Source organism: Dryas octopetala, chromosome 2 (assembly GCF_963921425.1).
Source record: "Dryas octopetala chromosome 2, drDryOcto1.1, whole genome shotgun sequence".
Classification (NCBI taxonomy): Eukaryota; Viridiplantae; Streptophyta; class Magnoliopsida; order Rosales; family Rosaceae; genus Dryas; species Dryas octopetala.
In genome coordinates this window covers 26,029,013-26,047,055 of record NC_141367.1, presented here as the reverse complement: position 1 = coordinate 26,047,055, position 18,043 = coordinate 26,029,013, and the positions used below count along the sequence as shown (strand labels likewise).

General features: G+C 35.0%; 3 protein-coding genes across 3 annotated transcripts; 2 read left to right on the top strand and 1 right to left on the bottom strand.

The window, feature by feature from the left end:
• Positions 1 to 77: 77 nt before the first annotated feature.
• Positions 78 to 2,033, bottom strand: LOC147294785 (uncharacterized). The gene is made up of 3 exons (XM_086232295.1): positions 1,775 to 2,033; positions 903 to 991; positions 78 to 402 (listed from the first exon to the last, which is right to left on the bottom strand). Exons 1-3 carry the CDS (start codon positions 1,811 to 1,813, stop codon positions 249 to 251), a joined length of 282 nt encoding a protein of 93 aa, XP_086088421.1. The 5' UTR covers positions 1,814 to 2,033; the 3' UTR covers positions 78 to 248.
• Positions 2,034 to 7,946: 5,913 nt separating this feature from the next.
• On the top strand, positions 7,947 to 10,959 carry LOC147294784 (glyceraldehyde-3-phosphate dehydrogenase, cytosolic). The gene is made up of 12 exons (XM_086233115.1): positions 7,947 to 8,092; positions 8,211 to 8,243; positions 8,348 to 8,448; positions 8,554 to 8,669; positions 8,793 to 8,892; positions 9,260 to 9,406; positions 9,493 to 9,553; positions 9,648 to 9,745; positions 9,876 to 10,018; positions 10,146 to 10,229; positions 10,483 to 10,572; positions 10,658 to 10,959. Exons 1-12 carry the CDS (start codon positions 8,089 to 8,091, stop codon positions 10,701 to 10,703), a joined length of 1,023 nt encoding a protein of 340 aa, XP_086089241.1. The 5' UTR covers positions 7,947 to 8,088; the 3' UTR covers positions 10,704 to 10,959.
• A 2,900-nt stretch (positions 10,960 to 13,859) lies between these two features.
• LOC147294783 (uncharacterized) lies at positions 13,860 to 17,437 on the top strand. Its single transcript, XM_086234269.1, has 2 exons — positions 13,860 to 15,194; positions 15,888 to 17,437. Exons 1-2 carry the CDS (start codon positions 14,490 to 14,492, stop codon positions 17,181 to 17,183), a joined length of 2,001 nt encoding a protein of 666 aa, XP_086090395.1. The 5' UTR covers positions 13,860 to 14,489; the 3' UTR covers positions 17,184 to 17,437.
• The last annotated feature ends 606 nt before the right edge of the window (positions 17,438 to 18,043 follow it).

Here is an 18,043-nt window from a genome sequence, read left to right as displayed (position 1 = left end):
ATGAAATCAAATGCATTCATCCCTTGTATTATATATAGCTTGGTATGAAAATGACTTATGCATGTTTTGTCATGGTGGGTTGCAAAATATGAAATTTATTAATCAATGAGGTAGATCATGTCAAACGCCAACAAATTGGGCGGCTTGCAGCGCATGTTATTGTCTCACAGAACTTTTATGAAACAAATCTTTTGTCCTACATTCTTCAATCAAGATTTAGAGCCGAAAACTAATTTCAACCCTTAATTTCACGGCAACTTTGGATCTGAGAAGAATTTGTTGATGGATGACATGATCTGGGGGTCTTTGTTGCGGACGAACTTCCTCAGGCCATGTTCTTTATATTTCTCGCCCTCTGCAAAGTTCTCAAGCACTCCAGCAGCTCTGTTCTCCTTGGTAACCCTAAAAGCATATCCAACACTACTGGATTACTAAAACTGTTGACGTCACATATTTGATATCTCTAATTACCCCCATGTCAATGTTTTTCATTCCAATCTAATTTCCAAAATTAATTCAGATGGACATGTGCATACACACACATACACATACACACGCACAAGCATTACTTTACAACACTAAATAGACTTGGCACCACTGTCCTTGTGCATGATAAGCATATATTGAAAGAGTCCTAGAATCCCAGCCATCTTCTACTTTGTATAATTATCTTTAATTCTCTTTATTTATTTTCTGAATTATCTCTCCATGCATCAGATTATCATTCTTTGTAATTTTGAGATAAACCATACTTGTATAGGACTCTTGTATCAGCTGATGTAAAGCATTATAAGTATAATGAAACTCAAATTTCCGGTTGTGTTGAGGTTTACACAGAACTCTTTAGTGCAAAATAAAGCATCGCATATACATATATATATGTATATGACAGATATATGTACCTGACTTCAGGATTGGTGCAGATGTTTCTGATAAGTTGCATGCCACAAATGCCAACAGCTACACCAACTGCTGCAAACAGAGGGTACACCTACATATATATATATATATATATCCAACATGAAAGTGAAAAAATCAAATCCTATTATTCAGAAAACATTATTTCATAGAAATAATATATAAAGTTCGCAGAGTGTTCAGAATTCCTGCACACTGATTGATCTTATAGCATGAAGAGTAGCACATATGCAGCATTCTAACCCTTTACAATTTGTATAATATGAAATAAGAACAAATTTCATACCAACGCTTGATAAAATCATTCATAGATCAAATCATTATTAGCCTTTAATTTTGTGATTAGCCCGTAACAACCAACAAAGAATATCACGCATGTAGAAAAAAAAAATCCATAGTTAAACCTTAAACTACAACACTCAACACAAGTCAAATAAAAGGGTAGCAACAAGTTCCAGACATTGCCTTTCAAATGATAATCTAAAATCTTGAATACATATCTGTAAATCATACAGTTCATTCTCAAATCTCAACGCATTAGCACACACAACATTCTTTTTTTTGTTACATTGGAGAGAATCGACCTAACTTAATCCTAACATTTACCCCATTCATCATCACCACTTAGGCTAACCCCTAGGCCATACACAACCTTTTTTAACAACCAAATATAAACCCCTTTTTTGTGGTTATAGACTTCCCTTCTTTAGAAGGCAAAACAACATGCAGACATATCATTCATGACCCTCTTTCCATTTCTTCCTCTCACTTTCTCATAAAACAAACAAGAATAAGAAAGAGAAAGAAATGAAAAGAAAACCCAAATAAGAAAAAAGAAAAAGAAAAGCAAAAGTACCTCAGGCCTTATCCATCTGTTGTGGGTAGAGGAAGCCATGTTGAAGCTGCTGAATGAAATAGGAGAAGAGAAGAGACCACTAAACTCAGAATATGATTATGATTATGAATGACCCCTTTCTCTCCTTCTCAAGGAGGATTGGGGAATATGAGAGACAGAGCAGAACAAGGAAAGTTTGTTCACAGGACGAGCTATGTATTTATTGCAGGTTAATATTACGCGCATTTGGACTCCAATAAAATGGAAAGGCTTTACGTGTTGGGAAAGGAAAAAAAACACAGGTCCGCTTGGACCGCCTTTGGTATCACCCATTGGTGAGACATTTATGAGCAAATATTTGTGACACGCCAATCTTCTTATTTTGCGGTTCAAATTTGTGGCCTTTCTAAATTCCGTGATGCCAATATGATTGTTTAGATGCCTACCTTTCACCAAAAACAGTCCATTCTGAAACGGACTGGTTAAAAACTTTACCTACCCAAAAAAAAAAAACAAATATTTAACAAAATTTAACAAGATCAAAAGTTCCTTGTTATTATTTTTTTAAATTTTTTATTTAGGAAAAAAAAAAAAAGAATTCTCTCATGCAAGTCATAATATTTACAAGTTAATTGACCTTTGTGGTCCATGGGCCACGAAAAGAATTCTCTCGTGCACGTCCATCTTCTATTTTGCATTTTTTTAATGTCCAGCCCACTGGTGGGCCGAGAATTAGGCCTAAAAGGTTTTGGTAGGACTGTCAGTGTGATGGGGCTTAAAATTCTTACCTTTTTCTAGTTTGGGCCGGGCTATAGCTCACTTGAGTCCACTCTTTTTTGGGTTCAGTGCAGGCCAACGACCTAAAAACTAAACAAGCAAACTAAAATCTAAAAAGTTATTTTGTATAACTGTGATACCGTTGCAGTGGAATTAATTTACTCGTTATTAATTTTATACCTTAAACTATAAATTTTTCGTTCACTTATATTATAACACATGAATTAATTACCTTTATACTGAATAATTTTTCAAATCGATAAACTCCCACCAAATCCTCAAGCAGAAGCTACTCACAACAGTCTGGCAGACAGTCCAAAATCATAAGGCCCAAGCCCAGAGTAGATTCAAAATACCCTCTATAATTTCTTGAACTTTTCAAAAAAAAAAAAAATTTGTATTTGAGCAAGTAGGAAGGAACAAACTGTCCAACCCTGTGACCTGTCCAACTAACTATACCATACTCTTGTTTACCAACAGACGGTCGGCTGCAAATTTTAATTAAAATTCGGCATTCTGGGTTTGACCTCATGTGTATGTTTCTAGCTTCCTTCAAAACTCTTCATTTTTGGCTGATCACATAATATTTTCTTTCTTTCTTTTTATCTTTCAACCTCACCAGATCTGAAAAAAACTATTTAAACAAAACAGCCACGTACTGACCAGATTGGATCACTGACTGTACTCTCTACACAATGTGGAAGCCTTGTCATCATGCACGCTCGATTCTAAGCTTCCAACACACATTCTAATTATTTAATTATTTTCAGACTTCAGCCTCATTTCATGCTTCAGACTCTTTTTTTTTTTTTCTTCTTCTTTTTAAGGAACATGCGTACATGTAGACTGTAGTTGACTTTCTTTGTTAATGGGAACTACAACTACCTACCGTTCGATGATCAACCGCATGCTCTTTTTGATGGTGACTTCATGCACGCCTGTATACTTCATGTATTTTATATCAGTGTTTAATTAAGTAACACTTCGTTTGAATTTCGAAATTAAATTTTTATCCTGATCGAATAATTTGATGGCATGCATGATTATGCTATTGCATGTTTGAGAGCCATGCATATTCCCATGCACACTCATCAAGTTTATACGGTAAATTGTATAGAGAAATGTTTGTTTTTTAAGATAATCTAACATATTATGTAGTCATGCTATTAATGTATGATTTATTACTTAAATGATTGTCAATCGTTTTTTATACGCTCTTCATATCAAAATTTCAACATCGTTTATAACCTAAATTTACTAATTGGAAGTTGAAAATGTCATAATTATACTAGAGTTCATTTATAGTAAGAATTTGTATCACATATGTACATGCATATTGAGCATATCCAATTGTGCTTCACAATTTTAACCTCTAGACTTATAAATCAAAGGGTTAAAAAGATATTTGTATGATATACAAATTCTTAGTATAAAATTTTCTAACATACTAATTATTTTGACAATACAGAGAGTTTGACTCTTAAACCCAATTTTCTCTTAAATCCTTAATATATTGATTATTCTATTGAAAGGTGTTGTTGCTCACACTATAATATTATGGTTTAATTTGAGAAATTGGTTTGAAGGTCAATTATAGACTTATAGTGTAAGGGTGGGCTTTATTATATAATAATTGTATTATAACTATTTATATGTGAATTTTAGTCAATTGGTACATAGTATATATGTGGCTGCATAATGAATTGATGCATCATACATCGGAAAGACATGACAATAACAATCTTTCATATTCTTTTGTGGGGCACATAAAATAGAACTGTGCCTCTTTGATCGATCGGCAAATATAAGTGCGTTCCAGCTACAACTTCGAGTTCATTATCACATCATTATTTAAACTTGTTCATAAAATTCTATTTTTGGATAGGATATTTTACTACTTTTATATTATTTTGTTGCTCAATGGAAATTTGTTTTCGTGACATCATGGGTATTAAATGTCAACTTTTCAACTACATAGTCTATATTTAACTTTGAATTTTTTGTAAAGCCTAAAATAAAAAGTGGTCTGATAAGCCGGTTCATTCGGAAAAAACCAATAATATTTTAAAGTTTCGTTTGTTACGACTGTGTTAGACTTGATTATTTTTATAAATTATGCTAGTATTGAACTGGAGTAATTTAGATTAAATATTATCTTAGGTTCGGTGTTATGTCGAATTATAAAATTAGATAAGCCAATGTCATGTATTTGGTGCAGATCAGATTAAGTTATAATTATTTTAATTTTTAAATTAACAAAATTAAAATTAAAAAAACAAAAAATCAAATAAAATAGAGAAACCCAGCAGCCCATCATGCTGCCAGCTCTCTGTCACCGGCTCACCGCCGACCAATCCAAACGCCTCCCCCTTACCACCAGTCTTCTGTATTTTTCTTCCTTTCTCTTTGATGAACTAATCAGTCAATCCTTCGACGTTGTTCGCTGTCACCTCACCATATCCACTTGGATCAAACTCGCCCTAGTAAAAACAAAAAATTACAGATCGTGCTTCCTCCTTCACTTTCCCTTCCCTTTCTGCAGATCCTTTGCGCTCAGCATCTTCGTCGTCTTGCTCACCTTCATCGGATCTGTCCTCATCTTCACTCTCATGGTCGGATCCTAGAACAAATGGGTATTCGAAATATGCGGGTTCTTAACTAGCGCGCCCCTTCTACACGGTGCTGTGTAAGAAAGGCTAAGGAGCCTTTTTTGGTGGGGCCGGACTCCACAGTCCCACTTAAAATAAGAATAGTCAGCAACCAAACATGAGATATGTTCTTATTTAACACAGTCCAGTCTTAATCAGGTGTAACAAACGGCCCCTAATAGTTTCAATGCTTGCCACATTTTTTTTATAATATAGTTATTATTAGATACAATAATTATTATAAAAAATTAAGATTAAATATTAAATCTCAATAATTTTTTGGTATAGCACGAAAATCATATAATATTTCAATTGAACTACTAAATTTAAATGTAGTTTTTTAGATTAGGTCACAAATATGTTGGCCATTTTGATTTGAGCTTTCTTCATTTGACATTTGTGTCATTTGGCCCACATATGATGGGTGTTAGTTAAAATATATAAGGTTTTGACAAAATTACCCTTCAGGCTTTTATATTATCTTGAAAATTTGCTAATATAGTATCAACTTAATTCATATTTAATTGTGACTGTACGACACTCACAACTTTAAATTTAGTTATGACTGAGCAACAGTCATATCTAAGTTGTGAAACAGTCACAATTAAGTTATGAATTAATTACAAAAAAAAATTTTCTGAGAAATTATACTACATTATAGTATAAATAGATGCCAAAACAATACTTTTACTCAAAATAATACATAGTATAGTAGTGTGAATTGTCTTTTTCAATTTATCAAGACAGTCACAGTTAAATTGTGACTAAATTGATTTTTTTATTTAATACAATATAGTATAAATTAATGTAATATTTTTTTTATTTTTTTATTATAGTGGCATGTGATGTAATATTCGTAATTTTAATACCTTTTACTTTATTATTTTGTTTGGCTTTTCAACTAATACCTAATCTAAAATGCTATTCAATTTTTGTACATAAACTAAAAAGTTATTGAAATTTAGTAGTTAAAATCAATGGATCTTAATTATTATCACTGATTGTTAAAAAATTGTATGAAATGATACTTATAAATATATATTATGTCATTTTTTCATATAAACATGTAAAAATTTAATAAAATCAACATAAAAAAAAATTCAAATTTATAAAAAGTCATATCTATTCTAATTTTAACGGTAAAAATGATTGTTATTGTTTATCATTATGAAATTACTGTTGAGCAGTGACTATCAGTTTAGTACTTAAAAAAATAAATAAAGAGCATGCCAAATGCGCTATAATGGGCTTATCATCACATTATTTATTGCTCAAGTAACGTTAAAAGGAAGGGCGAAATAAATATTTTAAGATGCTATTTGTCTTAACACTTTTTTCTCAACTAGTTTATTCATATATTGGATTTTATAAGAAAAAAAAAAAAAAGGGTTTTTTTAAAATCCAGTTTAAAAAGAAGACTAATAATCCAGCCCACTTGCTACAGTAAATCTCAGTCCGGTCTACTTTAATAAAATATGCGCAATACAAAACCCACTGAGTGCTCGACAATTCCATTGTACGACAATAATTATTTAAAGCTGCATAAAAATGATACTTGTTAATATACTTTATATATTTTCTTAAATAAATATGTCAAAAACTAATGAAATCAACATAAAACACACAATTCAAGCTTATGAAGTCACATTCAGCTGTGTTATAACAAAAAGTAATGATTGTTACTAATTGCCAATGTCGGACAATGGTAAATTGTCCAGTTTTCTAATAAAAAAAACCACCAAGCGCTCGGCACAAAAAACACATGAAAGTTATAACGTGAGCTTATTTGTCATAAAGTAGACTTATTTGTCATTACAACTTTTTAAGTGAGTTTGTTTATCATTAAAAACTGTAAAATGGATATTAAAGAAATTAACTGAAAAAAAAAATGTTGATGAATTGATGCCTCGTAGATTGGGAAGAAAATTTGAAAAAAAAAATGTTAGGAAAAATTAGCATTTTCTTTAATATTTAGGTCCATTTGATTTAAGGAATTAAATTTTAAATTTTGAGGGTTTAAAAATATGAAAATTTCGAATGAAATTTTAAAAGAATTTTTAATTTTGTTGGAAATTTAAACTAAAATAATTAAAATTTTTAAAAAACTTTTAATAATTTCAAAACCTAAAAAAAAAAAAAAAAATCTTCAAAATTTGGACAAAGTTTTTGAAATTTAATTTCATGATCCGATGACCTGAAAAAAGTACTTGTTCTCACAGGATCCGTGCGCTCCTCCGAGCCTTTAGGCAATTTTATTAAAAATAAAAATAAAGATAGATATCAATGTGAGGTAAAAATTAGTTGGAAAAGCATAGAACTCTCTAGAATAACGTGGAAAACAATATCGACCATAAAAATTGAATTTGACTGGTAATCCCAGAAGCTAGAGCTCACGTGAGCTCATACTCAAGCCAAGCCCCTATTGGGCCAAGGTCAAACATTTCCTCCTTGACTTTCTTTCTCAAGCTCAATTCAATTTCGCCACGTCATCCTACCGACGGATCCAAACCGAATATGCCATAAAGAGAAACCGACGATCACGCTCCTCATCGGCACGTGCGAACCCAGCCACCTTGCCTCGCACGCAGTTTCTCTAAGACGTACGTGGAGAGCTCAGATGCGAAAGCATCGGGTGGACCTACCCGCGCATAAAAGTCTCAAGAGTAAATCAGCGGCTAATACAAAAGCCCGAACCATAATCAGCGGCTTCGGAGCGGCTTTCGTTTTGCCCAAGAAAAACCGCTGCACGTGATCGATACTCACCCACTGGTTTTAATCTCTTATTAGACCCACATTTCTATATAAACCTCTATTCAACACTCTCTCTCTCACACTACCCAGTCCAAAACCCTCATTCTTCTCTGCCTCTCTTCTCGCTCGTAATCACCGCTCTCTCTACAAATCATCATCATGGGTATTGATCATAATTATTTTCACCATTTATTTTCATAGATCTTGATTTTTGCTTTTTAAATTTCGTTTTTCTGTTTTTGTTTCACTGATTTTCTCTTGTTCTTGTTATTATCGATCAGGATCTGACAAGAAGATTAAGATCGGAATCAACGGTAATGATCCGATCCTTTTTTGCTTTAATTTTGGTTGAGTTAATCTGTGATCTGAGTTTTGTTTGTGGTTAATGATTAGTTTTGACAAAAATTAAATGTTTTAGGGTTTGGAAGGATCGGTCGTCTTGTTGCTAGAGTCGCTCTTCAGAGGAACGATGTTGAACTCGTTGCCGTCAACGATCCATTCATCACCACCGACTACATGGTCAGTATATTCATATAATTAGGGTTTCGATGATTTGTGTGAGTGTTTTTGGTTCATGGAGTTTGGGGTTTGTGCTCGTTGAATGACTGGGTTGTTTGTGTTTAGACATATATGTTCAAGTACGACTCCGTTCATGGCCCATGGAGGCACCATGAGCTCAAGGTCAAGGACTCAAAGACCCTTCTCTTCGGCGACAGACCCGTCACCGTTTTCGGCGTCAGGTACTAATTGGTCTCTTTGTTATTCAACTCAGCAGAAAACCCATTACGTTTTGTTGGTATTTTTGTAATATTGGCTTGTAGATTCAGATGCTTATCTACGATGTTTTTGTTTGATTTTTAAAGGAACCCAGAAGAGATCCCATGGGGTGAGACCGGTGCCGATTTCGTCGTGGAGTCTACTGGTGTCTTCACCGATAAGGACAAAGCTGCTGCCCACTTGAAGGTGAGCACTCGATCCATCAATTTTATGATTCCCTTTCATTGGTTTATTTAGAGCGGATATGACAAATAAAAAAATTATTTAAGACAATGCTTTAAGCCTTTAAGAGATTTATTGGGTCTTTTTCAAAATATGAAATTTATTTTTTCTACCATAATTGGTTATATAGTGATGGTGTTTCGTAAGATGGATCCTATATCTTTGAATGGATATATTTATTTGGGTAAAAGTTAAGTTGTCTACCATAATTGGCCTTGTAGTGATGGTGTTTCTATGAATGGATAATACATTTTTTTATCTTCATTTGGGTAATTCTCAAATTTTCATATCCTATTTAAGTTGGGTTGACTTATATTGTGTCTGTGATCAGGGTGGTGCCAAGAAGGTTATCATTTCTGCCCCAAGTAAGGATGCACCTATGTTTGTTGTTGGTGTCAACGAGAAGGAATACAAGCCAGAGCTTGCCATTGTTTCCAATGCCAGTTGCACTACCAACTGCCTTGCCCCCCTAGCCAAGGTTTGAGTCTATTTGTGAGTGCTTACAGAATTGAAATATCAGCCAATGTTCGTTTCTAATGTGTTTCATTGTTCAATTGTATATAGGTTATCAATGACAGGTTCGGAATTGTCGAGGGTCTTATGACTACTGTGCACTCCATCACTGGTGAGATTTAACTTCAGACCGACTGATATGTAGAAATTTTGTGATATGAGGTTTGAAACTAAGCGAAGTTGTTTCTTCCATTTTTGTGATTCAGCCACTCAGAAAACTGTTGATGGCCCATCATCGAAGGACTGGAGGGGTGGACGTGCTGCTTCCTTCAACATCATTCCCAGCAGCACTGGTGCTGCCAAGGTAATTCATCACTCATTAAATGGGCATGCTTGTTAATTATCGCTACTATTTCTCTTTGTGAAGTTAGCTTGCAATTCCATTGTTTCTTTAGCAGCTTGATTAACTTTTTGTATGTTTTGTGCTTTGTAAGGCTGTTGGAAAGGTTCTTCCAGCTCTCAATGGAAAATTGACCGGAATGGCCTTCCGAGTTCCCACTGTTGATGTTTCAGTTGTTGACCTCACTGTCAGGCTTGAGAAGAAGGCAACCTATGATCAGATCAAGGCTGCTATCAAGTAAGCCTTGTTTTGTTTTTCTTGTTTTAACATTTAATTCATATTGCAAGCAGGGTAGAGCACTCAATGTTACAATGCCTATTTCTTGGTTCTAATTTTTCTTTTTCTTTAATTATGTCATGAACAGGGAGGAGTCTGAGGGCAAGCTTAAGGGCATCTTGGGTTACACCGAAGATGATGTTGTATCCACCGACTTCATTGGTGACAGCAGGTAAATTAATGTTACTGTAATTCTCCAGCATTGGAAAGTTCTTTTTTGTTCTTTTGTTGTATTCATTTTTTAGTACCTTTCAGTTTAGGCCAAACTAAAAAAACCATTGACCACATGCAACAGATTTGTAATTAGTTTTGTCCTGAGATTATATAGCATTTATGTTTTCTTGCACTGCACTGATATGCATGATCTTTGATGATCTTCAACTCACGAACTCAGCTAATTAGATGTCTGTCTGGTTCTATTGCAGGTCAAGCATATTTGATGCCAAGGCTGGAATTGCATTGAATGACAACTTTGTCAAGCTTGTCTCGTGGTATGACAACGAGTGGGGTTACAGGTAATTTCATCGTCCTCTCAGTTATTTTCTGTGTATTTTACCCTTAACCAGTTCTCTAACATTTCTTATTTTCTGTGTTTTGCAGCTCCCGTGTGATTGACTTGATTGTGCACATAGCATCCACTTGCTAAACCCTTGGTGAATGAAGGCCTTGTTTTTCTATGTTTTGGCTGAGTCTAGGGTTTAGTTTATGGTGCCTGAAGTTTGAAGTTCTCAATAAAAAGTCTCTGTCTTGTGTCCTCTGTGAGTTAAGATCTCCGGGTTATCACTTTTTGGTGTTTTACTTTATGTTATGAATTCCTCCCCTTTTGCTGATTTCAACTGAAACGTGACTTTGTACTTTAGTTTTACAAGTTTTATATAAGCAAAACTGATGGGGTTGTCATATTTCATTGGTTGCTTTATTTCGTGTATGGATTGCATTTTCTGTTCTTTATATTTGCCATCATTTTAACTCTTATTGGTTTCTAAGTCACTCAGGAACTGTTTTTTTCTTTTTGGTTAACTGGGGCTTTAGACCAGGACTATGTCATATGCATGCGTACTGCATTCGATAATCTTTGAAATTTGCAAGGTATAACAGGCTAGTTTTTATTTTGTTTAAGAGAGTAAATTCTCGGTTTTACTTCTTAGATAGATAGATGTGTAACACAGTACTTATCTGTTAGACCGCATCAAACTTGAGTTGGTTAAAGTTTCTAATTATGTGGCCTAAGCATAAAATCCATTGGTGTACTACAAGCACTATCCGTAGACTCCTTTTGCCTGTGGGAAGTATTAAATCCTGCTGATCAATTTAGGAATGAGTGATGATTAAGGTTGATGGTGCCAACAAGTTGGCTCATCGTTTGGAATGTTTTTTCAATCCCTACGGTAGGAGTTGAAAGATGCTAAGAATGGTTCTAGAGGGTAAATTGTCTGTTGTTGTGTTAAGGTGGTCCATACTCTGCAGGTTAGGCTCTACCACTCCACTGCCCATATAGCTGTCCATATTCCGAATGACTGAGTTGCATCCATTGAACCAACTTTTATTTTTATTTTCTATTCACTTGGTAAGAAAAATTTTCACCAATACGTCTAATGGTTCAATGAGAATGAGATAGTCACATTTTTGGACACATTTGCGTATAGGATTGTCCATTAAAATTTCTCTCCAAGCTTACATCCGTTGTTCTTCCATCTTTGACTCTCTGATGCTCAATGAAATGCAGCATCACGTGGGAGCCGCCCATTCCATCAGATAAAGAAAGATATGAGTTTTTTTACAGAGAATCTAATCAGATCTCGTCGTGATCCAATGATGATGAAACCAAGAAATAAGAAATGTCTCTAAGCTAATCGAAGCACTCACATCTACGAGGCTCCACACCTTCCTAACTAAGCCATGTGCAGCATTACACGGGCCACGTACCAAATTAAGTTGTCAACTTATGACACATGGGGCTCTTGTCTCTTACTCATTTGACCACTGTCTCCTCTAATCTGCTATTGGGAGTTTGCGAACAAGACCCCAAAAAGAAATACATTGATTCATTCATCTTTGCTTCTTATTGATGATATTGATGCCTTTGTTTTAAGCTTTGGGATACATGTTAATATTTATTGTTTTATTTTGTCACTCATTTAAACCATACATTTAGTGAAGAATCAACCTACTAAATTCAACATTTTGTTAGGATATGATTTCTATTAATGTTAGGATATGTTTTCATAATAGAAATCATAGTATGTGATTACAACTATAAGCTGAAACGCACCCTTTGAGACAATGTTTTGGCCATCGCTCTTCATCAATGACAGCTAACGACCTCTGTGGATGAACCCTAAATTTTTTGCAGCCTAAAACTTAGTCATGAATTGTATTGAACGTTGGCCAGCATTACTCTTTTATTGCATTCATGCATGGCAAACAAAAGTGCCCACATGCCTCTGTTCTCACTTAAATTTAAGACAATTCCTCCACGGAGGGTCCCCTAATTTTAAACCAATTAACTTCTCAATTATGCACCTATATAATTTGGTCAACCACACCACCGTCGGTGATCCATTAATCCTCCTGCGCAGCCTAGACAACCAACAATCATTTGCTCAACCAATGATGACAATATCAACTTGGGCATCTTTATAAAGGGAAGCTTTCCCAATATTGACATGTCACATTAATTAAATGACTACATAATATGTAAGATATTTGACAAAAAAACATTATTTATTCACTAATTACCACCTGGATAATCAAATGAAAATTTGGCATTCATTTTCTGAGTCTATTACTTGTTTTCGCATATTTTAACTTTTAATCTAAGTTTTGTATTACAAATCAAAAATAATTTTAAATCATACGAGAGAATTTTTAGATTTGTAACACAATTTCATAAGTTAAACATTTAACAATGTGATGCAAAAAATAGAAAAAAAATTTAAACAATGGGAGAGAATCCATCTCCATAAAAATGGAAGATATGCAGAAATGGTTTTTATTTTCGGAGGACCAGGACCCAACTCAACCGTCACCGCCGGTTGCTTGCTTTTTGTCCCTCTCTTATATATAAAATTATAAACATAAACTATAAAGTAACTGAAAATCCAATGAAATTTCATCACAACTGTAAACTACTTAGTTTGGTCCGTCACCAGTCACCTACGCAACATTATAAAACATTAAAACTCTCTCTCGCTCTCTCTCGCTTAGTCACTCACTCTTGGACTTTTTTTTTTTTTTTTTGTTTAGAGAAATTTTTATTTAGGTCATTTAATTTAATAATTTATTAAATAAAATTTTAAAATTTTTAAAATTTTAATTAAAAGTCAATAATATTGTAACTATTTTATATTACATAATATTGGTTTATTAATTTTAATTTTTTCACACATACCAGGTGCCGAGTTTTTTGTGGTTATTTCTGAGTGTTTAACAGTGCATTTTTACTTTTTCTCAAGTTCTGATTAGTCGACTTTATATTAGATTTTAACTCTGAAATTTTGGGTGGAATCTAAAATGTCAAAGTTAAAACCTAACATGCAGTTTATACAAATCTCATTTTATACCCTAAGAAGATATGAGGTAAACCCGTATTCTATATCTTTAAAAAATAAAAAAATAATGACATATTTTTATAACAAGACGATAGTCAAAGGATTTTATTTAAAAAAAATAAAAACTTTATTTGAGAAAACTAATTATAAAATGTTTTTTAAATACGAAATATTAGAAAAATTAAACTCTAATTTTTATTTATTTATTTATTTATTTGGACGAGACTCACTCTCAGTCTCTGACTCTAGGTCTCTCACGGACCAAAGGAATCTCATGTCTGTAACTTTCTCTCCACCATATACTTTATAAAATCCACTCCAAAAATCTAACAATCAAGTTGTCATTTTCCTATTGTTATCATCTAAATCTTCCCCTTTTCCTAAAGGTCTAAAGAGTCCCCTGTTTCTCTCTTTATCTGCTTAAGCTTCACCTGGGCAATAATGGCTCTACTTGCTTACTCTTCTCCCTCCAGTCCCCCAATCCTTATTTCTTAGCATAAAATCTAATGGGTTTCATCTGAAACTACATTTCATTCTCATATCATCATATGGGTCAGTTTTCCCATCTGTTTTAGACCATTACTTGACTGTCTTGTTAAAGCTCTCTTTCTGTTGTTAACTGAAAGTTTTGGTTTACTAAAAAGGGGTTCGTCTTGTTACATTGATTCTTATGCCTTGATGCCAAGAATCCTTATCGTTTTAGCTTTTCTACAACTTTCCCATTTAAAACAACAAGTTTCTTTCTTTGCCTTTGGGCCTCTTCACTTTATGTATACCTCTGATTTTTCTTTGTCTGTTTTGCTTGGTGTTAAATTTTGAAACCTATGTGATTGACTGAATTCCAGTAAGAGTTGGTATTCATAGTCAACTCCAGGGTTACAATGCCACCCTCATACTTCCCTCTTAGGTGGGAGAGCACTGGAGACCAGTGGTGGTACGCATCACCTATTGACTGGGCAGCAGCCAATGGCCTATATGATCTGGTCAGCGAGCTTCTTCACCTTGACACCAACCTCCTCATCAAGCTAACCTCTCTCCGCCGAATTCGCCGCCTTGAAACTGTCTGGGACGACGAGGCTCAGTTTGATGATGTTGCAAAATGCCGCTCTCAGGTTGCCAAGAGACTCCTCCATGAGTGTCAAACACAGAGGGGTCACAACTCTCTCATCAGGGCTGGCTATGGTGGTTGGCTTCTGTACACTGCTGCCTCAGCTGGGGATGTGGATTTTGTGAAAGAATTGCTAGAAAGAGACCCTCTTCTTGTGTTTGGAGAAGGAGAGTATGGTGTCACTGACATCTTCTATGCCGCGGCCAGGAGCAAGAACTCTGAGGTCTTCAGGCTGCTGCTTGACTTCTCTGTCTCGCCAAGGTTTAGTCTTAGCAATGGAGAAGTGGAAGAAAGGTTGGGTGATATTACTTCAGATTTCAAGTGGGAAATGATGAACCGGGCGGTTCATGCTGCTGCTAGAGGAGGGAATTTGGAGATATTGAGGGACCTCCTTGGGGATTGTCAGGATGTTTTGGCTTATAGGGATGCTCAGGGATCCACTATCTTGCATACAGCCTCTGGCAGAGGGCAAGTTGAGGTGAGGCTCTTGTGTTATATACTCATCAAATTTTTTCATGTATGCAACTATTCACAATTTCACACATACTAGTTGAAGAATCCTTTTAGATTGCTTGAATTCATTTACTCTCTTAGTCTCTTATTGTTTCTTGAATATTGTGTAATGTAAGGCACTCTAGATCTGAAACTCAGTCACTCATGGATTATGTGGGGCTTAATTAAGAAAAGGTTCACAGAAGATGGAAGAGATCTTGCTCCACTTATTTATTTATTACTTGAGTTTATGTGAGTGTCTATTTGTTTTGAGGTTATTCTATTGCTGAAATAATTTGGTAACTCTTTCCGTTTGAAAGGGTAAAGAAAGGGAGTGTGCACTGATTGACTTAAATTTTAGATAAGCAGTCAAATGCTTAGTTGTTAGCTTGGCATTAACATCCATGAATAAATGGTTGGTCACCAAATTTAATGGCCTCACAGGCACCAAAACTTAAATGAGATACTCTTATGAAAGGAAGTCTGCTTTAATTTTTCTTTCTATAAATTTAATTTTTTTCTTGTTTAGTTTTGAACCTAAGATTTATCATTCATCAGTTGATGCACCTGTAGAAACCAGATTTAACATAGTTATTGATGACTGTGACTTTCAGGCCCTCCTTTAAATTGAACTGTTACTTATAAATTATAATAGTACCTTATACATTCTTTTATGCAGGTGGTTGAGTATCTAATAGCATTCTTTGATATCATCGCCATTGTAGACAATCAAGGGAACACAGCTTTACATGTGGCCGCTTACAGGGGTCACTTAGCTGTGGTGGAGGTCCTAATTTGTGCATCTCCCTCATTAACCTCTTTATCAAACAACTATGGAGATACCTTTCTACATTTGGCAGTGGCTGGTTTCCGAACCCCTGGTTTCCGGAGACTGGACAGGCAGATTGAGCTGATCAAGCAGTTGGTATGTGGTGATATTGTGAACATGCAGGACATTGTTAATGTTAGAAACAATGATGGAAGAACTGCTCTTCACATTGCTGTAACTGAAAACATTCAATGTAATTTGGTGGAACTCCTCATGAATATTCCATCAATTGATCTGAACATCCGTGATGCTGATGGCATGACCCCACTAGATATTCTTAAGCAAAGGCCAAGGTCAGCATCTTCTGAACTTCTGATCAAGCAATTGATTTCAGCTGGAGGCATCTCCAAGTGCCACGACCATAAAGTGAGGAGTGCCCTTGTATCCCATTTGAAAATGCAGGGCATTGGAAACAGTCCTGGAACCTCTTTCAGAATTCCTGATGCAGAGATATTCTTATACACAGGCATTGATAATGCTTCTGATGCCAGTTGTGAACAGTCAAGTGTGCAATTCAATACATTCTCAGGTGAGCTAAGTCATTTGGGCTCATCCAACTCAGCAAACAATAAGAAGTCAGGGTCTGTAAATTATGCTGCAAGGCACCTTAAGTTTCTTCTTCAATGGCCTAGGAGGAAAGAAAAAAAGGAATCTAGCAAAGACTTTGGAGATGGTGATTCTTTGGATTCGTTCAGTGCTTGTATAGATTTGGAAGACAATCCAATCCCACTTCGTCAGATATATTCAAAGTCTTCATCCCTTCCAAACAACAAAAGGACACTTCCTGTCAGGACTTATCTTCCAAGCCCATATACCAAAATGAAATTTACTGCTGGTCTAACACATGGTGTGATTCAGGCAATGCCTCATTTAGCTTTTCCAGCTCAATCATTTAATAGTCCTCTCTCAGGGTCGTCTATGTCGTCACCTACTACTTTCATGGACAAAGAGAAGGGTGTTGACATTGGGGGAGCTTCTTGCTCAAATGGGAAAGCACCACAAGTGAACTTCAAACAGAAATCCTTGGATAAGGAGTTAATAAACCAATATTTGTGTGTTGGGGCACAGGGCCTGGATGTGGAAGAATCAATTAGCTCTGCATGGTCAAATCAGAGTTACAAACATTCCAGTTCTTTAGTTGCCTGATAAGTCAGACTGTACAAACGAGTTGGTGTTCTTGGTTACACCTATAGATAGAGTATAATTTTGGTGAGTTCTCAAAAAGTTCTTTTCCTTGTATTCATGGTTTCTTTCTTTCCTTTTTCTTTTCCCCTCAATTTAGATCACATGGTTTTTAATATCATTGGAGTACATGCATAGTTGCATACCAGGTGTAAAAGTTGTCTGAATAATGTTCAAGAAATATTATGAAGCCAATATCTGTTTGGCATATTTGTAAACCTCATGTGTTGTATGCATTCGGCCCTTGCACACTTGAGTCAAATGAGTTTAAATTTATGCAGCATAGTAATCAAATGAATCTCTCTCTCTCTCTCTCTCTCTCTCTCTCTTCACACGTGACTTCCAGATGACGAATTAGTTTTGTTGATACTTGAGAATGTATGGACTAACTGCAAAATATATACTTCCAACTGGATTGACTTGCCGTCGCAATTCTATATCATATATGTTTCTGGGGGACAACTTCAAGAAGATTGGCTTCTTATACCTAAAACCCAAAACTACATTATTCATACGAGTCCTGAATGAAATCACATTGACATCCAATAGCTTCTTAGTTTTGGCATAATCAGATGGTCAGGCCCGTTAGGCTTGAATGTCACATCAGTAAGACTTAATTTTTTACATCTTGAACTCATGATTGTGGCTTAGATATTCTAAGAACGAATTTGGCTTTTTAGGAAACGCTTTGCATGTGTAGTGTTTGGTGTGCCGAAACAGTAACAGAGAAATTCTGTTTTGTCTATTGAATGTGCCGCAATTAGATAAGACATAAGAAGGAAAAACTCCTCTCTTGTTTTGTGAGAGAAAATTTTGGGGTTAAT